Source organism: Alligator sinensis, unplaced genomic scaffold, assembly GCF_000455745.1.
Source record: "Alligator sinensis unplaced genomic scaffold, ASM45574v1 scaffold1051_1, whole genome shotgun sequence".
Classification (NCBI taxonomy): Eukaryota; Metazoa; Chordata; order Crocodylia; family Alligatoridae; genus Alligator; species Alligator sinensis.
The window spans coordinates 768,337-774,747 of NW_005842473.1; the positions used below are offsets into that span (position 1 = coordinate 768,337).

The window sequence follows — 6,411 nt, forward strand, 5'->3', positions numbered from 1 at the left end:
AACTTGGACAGAGTACATTTCACTCCCTCGTCCAAGTCGCTGATGAAGACATTAAAGAGTATCAGTCCAAGGACCGAGCCCTGCGGGACCCCACTGCCCACACCCTTCCAGGTCGAAGCCGACCCATCCACCATGACTCTCTGGGTGCGACCCTCCAGCCAATTCGCCACCCACCGGACTGTGTAGTCATCCAAGTCACAGCCTCTTAACTTATTCACCAGTTTGGGGTGGGATACCATATCGAAGGCCTTCCTGAAGTCTAAGTATACGACATCCACCCCTCCTCCTGTGTCCAGGCGTTTCATAACTGGGTCATAAAAAGATACTAGATTGGTCAGGCACAATCTGCCTGCCACAAACCCGTGCTGGTTTCCCCTCAGCATAATTTGTCCTGCCGGGCTCTCGCATATGTGAGCCTTGATAATTTTTTCAAAGACTTTGCCAAGGATGGAGGTGAGACTGACTCAAAGACTTTGCCAAGGATGGAGGTGAGACTGGAGGTGAGTTAAAAAAAATCCTGCACAAAAAGAAAGTGGACTGGTGCACACAGGAGCAGCACGCGCTGCTCAAAACCAGAGCCTAGCCTCCTGGAGCCACACACTGGCTGCCAGCCAGGCACTGAGTAGCAGGATCACTGCTGCTGCAGCCCCAGGACCTCGGGTAAGGCTGCTGGGGCCAGCACTGGGCTGGCCCAGCCCCCTATCCCACCCTCTGGCACAGGCGTTCCCCCGGGACACCTAGCGGTGGCACAAGGTGTGGACACGGCCAGTGGTATCAGAACAAGTTGCAGTTAGAAGCCTAGAGAAGAAAGGTTTCCTGTGCCTTCTCTTTGCATTTCTGCTTTAGTGAACCCCTAGTTAATCCCTTTCCTGCCTGCCTTAGTGTGGATTATATCTATTCCTCCACAAACTAGCATTCATCTTTTAACTTCCAATTAAGAATCCCACCTGTATCCTGTATAAATACTGGTACTTAAAAGTAGTTTTCTGCAAGGCCATCAAATCAAAACAAAACTGGACTTTCTCAGGCTGTTTCCAATACGTGATGAGCCCCACAGAGTTGAGAAAACCTTTATAAAAACCAATGTTAGAAAAACACTTTCCAAACTGATAGGTCATTTCCCCTACCCCCTATCCACAAGATGACACAAGACTTGTGTTTGGGACCAAAAAGGGGTGTGAAGAACATCTCAGACTGAATGCTTAGTATTTTAGAAACTAGTGCAAAAGCAAAACACCTTAAAGCCTTCAGTTCCTTGAGCTGATGATGCAATGAAGTTTATAGCATGAAATAAGCCAACAAAAGTGCGTACATCCTTAAGGAAGGGAGAGCCAGCTACCCTGCGTCCAAATCAAACAGCCGCAGGCCTAAAAACAGAATATAGCCTTTTTAGATAGTTTCATAAACTGGATGGAGTTACCATAGCTTCTTCCTTTGAATTAATCAGAGAATTTTTCTGGGGTCCCATTCCAGACTGGTGTCAGCTCAGCTCATCTGGAGAATTGCTGAGTGGGCAAACCAACAGCACATGAGTTTTTTTCCTCCAAGCCCTAGAAGGTCTATACCACTTGTCTCAAAACACCAGAACTTTGACATTCTTTTTTGGTCCCCATTCACCTCCCTTCAATATCTGTGTCTCCTTTGCATGTAATAAAAGATTTTGTTGTTCACTAAGTTTGATCATCAAATGTTTACAGGAAAAACTCATTAGCATGTTCTCACTTGACACCTCTAAATAATACAATGTCTCATTACTATGCAAACAAACGTAAGGCAGGTAGGTTCTCAGGTTACATGTTAGGGCATAATTTTTAGATCCACAGAATAATATTATTATTACTCATTGTAACATGTTAAAAGCTTTTTGGGGCTGGGAAAGGGAAGCATTATCCTAAATCATGTAGCATTGTATGAAGTAAGGAATTTAACAGGTTAAGGAAAGGAAGGCAATTAAGAATTTGGAAACCAACGGTGCAGACAGAAGTGACAATTTTCACCTGATCTGGCCACAGAAAGCAGTTTATAGCTGTGACCAAACACAATTGCACAGCTGCAAACAGCTTAAAAAATTGTGGATTGAGTGAAAATCTGAGCCCCTCATTGCATAAAATATCAGATAAAAATGTTACAAAATGTAGTGTCTTTTGTAACTTGTGTCTGCTGAGCTCCCAGCCTGTCACTGGTTTCAGAATGGGAGGGAGGAAAGGAAGCAGAGGGAGTTCAGTCTGGGGGGGTTTTCAGCACCCCCTGGAGGGTGGGCGGGTGTATTGCAACCCCCACCCCAAGGTGGGGGGAGCTCCAGTTCACCCACCCCACCCTTCAGCACCAGCTGGGGAGCCCCAAGAATGAGCTCCCTCCACTGCCTTTCCCCACTCCCATTCAGAAAACAGCAAGCACTGGCCGAGAGCCCTGGCCATCCTAGCTGGCTGCAACTAGGTTCCCCTCTCCCCTGGAACCAACAGTGAACTTGTGTTTGGTCTGGGGTAACGTTGTAACTCAGAACGCTTTCCAAAAATCCTTCTGCGTTACAACTGGGAGCTGCACTTCTGTCTGCACTGAAAGTCTAAACAATTATGTTTACTTAGGGGTTAAGATCCGATTTCAGAAATTGTATACATCAAACCTACCTCTTAATTTGGCTTTTGGGTTTGCTGAGACTGAAGTCCAGGATTCCAGTAATGCTTTCTGTGAAGGGGCTCGGCTATATAAGAGTTTCCTGCCCTCAGAAAGACTCAAGATCTGCAAGGGCCAGAATGGACCAGAAATATCCTCTCCAGGAAACAGGAGTGCCCCAGACCCTAACAGATCTTCTGAGTGACTCTGTGACTTCAGCACTTGGAGCAAAAACAGCCCTGAGGAGGCGGCCCGTTGTTTTAGTGAGGCTGAAGTGTTGTTGTAGTCAGGATGGTCCCGGAAATATGTGAGGAGCAAGGTTATTTTGGTGACATTTCTTATTGGGCAACCTCTATAGCTGGGAGAGATGTTAGGCAAGTATTTAGGCACACCTGAAGAAGAGCACTTTATGCCCAAAATCTTTTAGCTAAAAGCTTATCTAATGTCTCTCCCAGCTATACAGTTGGTTCAATAAAAGATATCACCAAAATACCTTGCTTCTTTGTTTGACATTGATGCTTACCCTCAGAGGAGTCTGGGTTATGCTAAAAAGATTGAGGACTTAGACCCAGGGGAGGGAGGTTTCTGTCATAATAAACAATTCCAAGGAGTGGCCCTTGGAAATTTAGCCTGCCACTGTCTTAGTAATAGAGACAATTCATATCAGCCCAGCAATGCCCCAAGCAACACACTACCTAGAGAAATCAATAAGAATCTTGTTAAAATTTCAGTAAAACCAATTACGGAGAAATGCTGTATCACATAAATCCAAAATGGCCTTCTACAAAACTCAGGACTGAATTAGAAAGTGTCCTATTAGCCCTGTCAGCTGAGAGAAGCCATATCAGACTGGCTGTAATCAGTACCTTTGGCTTCAGCAGAGCTGCATCCAATCACTTTATGTCTGAACATGGCCTGAGAGGCATAGGTTTTTTTATAAAATGATTGCAGTGCTTAAAAATATGGGTTAATAATACTTGCTACAATTCAGAGACAATATAAATAAAAGTGCAAGTTGCGTATCAGTAAGCTAGTATAAGTGTAAATGTAAGTTGGTATAACCTATGTGACAAGGGCCATTAGTCAATTGAGGTTGTTAGATGTCAGCAAGCATAAACTGGTAAAATTTGCTCTCCAAAAGGGTAGAAGACTAGCAACAAAGTATAAGTTACCTTAGTTTTTGTTGCACTTGTTTGTTAATATTATTGCTGCACTTTTCTATCAGATTATGCTCACCTAAACCCACTTCACACTTCACACTATTCACCACTAGTGACCACTCTGAATTTGGTCTACTGAGAGTACATGAAAAGGAATATACTTTAGCTACAAAGAAACCCATTGGGGTGAAATTTAATGAAAAACTGATCGCACTGTCTAGATAATGGCTACAATATTGAGACAGGAGCTAGCCCCATTTTGCCTAAACAATACCAGGCCTGGCTTGCAGTGCCCTAGATATACTAATCCTGCTATCTAGCAAGAAGAGATTTTTTTTCCAAACTGAAGATGTGACTTAAACTATTCATTTCCATTTATCATTTAGACCTAATTTGAATTTAGCTGGTCCCAAGCGGTACAAAAGCTAATGAATGGTTTACAAAGTAAGATATTTTTATTCCAAATAATCAGGATTGGATTTATTGTATCAATATTATCCATATGGCTTTGTCTCCCTTTTACCTTTTATTTTTGATCTTGCAGGCAAGAAGAAAAGAAAATTAAGTCGCGGTTCAGTGAAGGACCTGTGAAAAGTGAGCGTGTTTTAAATCTGCAGAAAAAGATTACAGAAAAAACTATGGAGCGTAAAAAGCAGGCTGAACTCTTAAAGGTTACGCCCCCAAAAACTAGTGCAGTGAGGCCCCGGGAGCCACAAAAAGTAAGCAAATAATTATTACAATAAGCAGTCATGATGGGCGTACTATTTTGAAACTACATTAGCAAAGTGTTAGATTAGGGTTAAATCAGCCAATCTGTTGAAATAACTATAGAGCTACTTTGTATGGACCCTTGGTAGGACTCAATTCCTTGCCTTGTGGAAAGCTGTATTTTCCATTTTAAATAGTGTAATAATGGTAAACCTTTCTGAGGATATGTTTACAGCTTTACAATCCACTTCAAGGCCACAAAGAGCAGAGTAGTTTATCATATGTTTTATTGTAGGTGCTTAAGTCCACCCCCCAATCAGCAAAGAAATTATTTAAATCTTAATTCAAGAAAGTACTTGCAGTTGTTGGGGGCCCTAAGGCAGCCCAGCCTGGGCTGATTGCCTAATGGCCCACATCTGCCTGGGGGTTTGGCTGGCAACCCCAACCCAGCTAATGACTCCAACTGGCCACAGCCTGAGCTTCCTGACTGGCTGCTGGGAGAGCCACTTCTCCATTTAGTTCCAGCTGTGGTAACAGACTCCAGGCAGCCAATAGTTCTGGTTAAGGTCAGCTTTGGTAAACCTCTCTGACTTTCCTGGTTCCTGACCCTGCTTGGTTCTGTTCTTAGACTTCAGTTTGTGGATTTTTCCTTGGATCTAGTAACTTGGCTCCTAAATCAGTCCATGTTTTAGACTACATGCCTGGCTCCTACCTTCTCTAACCACTAGGCAAGACCACCTATGACCTAGTTCATTACAGCAGACTCCTATGGCTTTCCTGAGTATGGATGCTATTCGGTATTGGGCAAATGCTATTTCATTATGTTACCCTGTCTAAGAATGCCTTTGAGAGGAGGAGTCAAATTCTAGTCCATTATACCTGGAGAAATGCTGCATCACATAAGTCCAAAATGGTCTTCTACAAAACTCATGGCTGAACTAGAAAATGTCCTATTAACCCCGTCATCTGAGAGAAGCCAAATCAGACCTGATTTGCATAGCATTTAGTCTCGTTGAGTTGCATGGGGCAGAGAGTAAAATCACCAAGCTTGTAGGCGACACAAAAGTGGGAGGCACTGACAATATACTAGAGGGTCAGAATTAAGATTCAAAAGCATCTGAAAAAGGGAGCAATAAATAATGTGAAATCCAAAGATGAATGTAAGGTGCTGCACAGAGCAGAAAAAAACAACTGCCCAAATCCAGAACGGAGGATAAACAACTTAGCAGGAGCTCTACCAGGAAGTGTCTTGGGGTTGCAATAGATAACAACTGAACCAGCAATGTGATGTTGTCACAAGAAAGACAAATGCAGTTTTGGGTTGGATTCACAGAAGCAGCATCTGCAAGACACAGGAGGAGATACTACAGTTCTGCTCAGTGCTGGTTAGGCCTCTATTAAAAAGTGTTCTGCCCAATTTTGGGCACTACTTTGTTAGAAGGATGTAAAGAAATTGGAGATATAACATAGGAGAGCAATGAGTATGACAATGATTGGAAGGTAAGCTATACAAGGAAAGGCTAAAGGAACTAGGTGTGATGTCAAGGTCATGGACAGTCATGCCTAGTGGTTAGGCCCGGACTTAGGAATTTAAGTCCAGAACCAAGGGTCAGGAGAGATTCACAGCCATAGTCTAGAGCCACTGGTCAAGCCAGAGTCAAGTTACCAAAGATGTGGTCAGGAAGAGGGAGCCAGAACTAGGAAGTCACAGGTGACACCAGGGTTAGGAACTGAGAGTCATAGTTGAGCAGACACAAGTATCAAGCAACATACCAGAGTCAAGATAGTCTACATGCTCACCAGGAGACTTGTGCAGACAACTCATCAAGGTGTGCTCTGCTGGTTTTAAGGCCATTTGGGACGGCATCAGTTTCCTGCCAGCACACCAGGCAATGACTGGCTGCAAGAAGGACAGATCTTCACATCAGCA

At 43.6% G+C, this 6,411-nt stretch overlaps 1 protein-coding gene and 1 long non-coding RNA gene across 4 annotated transcripts in view; one reads left to right on the forward strand and one right to left on the reverse strand.

Moving 5' to 3' along the window:
- The window catches only part of CFAP99 (cilia and flagella associated protein 99), a 110,206-nt gene that overhangs the window by 90,923 nt on the left and 12,872 nt on the right, over nucleotides 1-6,411 (forward strand). For 2 of the 3 annotated variants that reach the window (XM_025212587.1, XM_014523300.2), the window contains one exon: nucleotides 4,318-4,492. In XM_025212587.1, coding sequence (XP_025068372.1) covers nucleotides 4,318-4,492 — 175 coding nt within the window. The remainder of the gene's footprint in view (nucleotides 1-4,317; nucleotides 4,493-6,411) is intronic. The other variant, XM_025212588.1, reaches the window with a different exon arrangement.
- Nucleotides 1-6,411, reverse strand: part of LOC106722590 — a 33,723-nt gene that overhangs the window by 4,301 nt on the left and 23,011 nt on the right. The window lies entirely within an intron of this gene.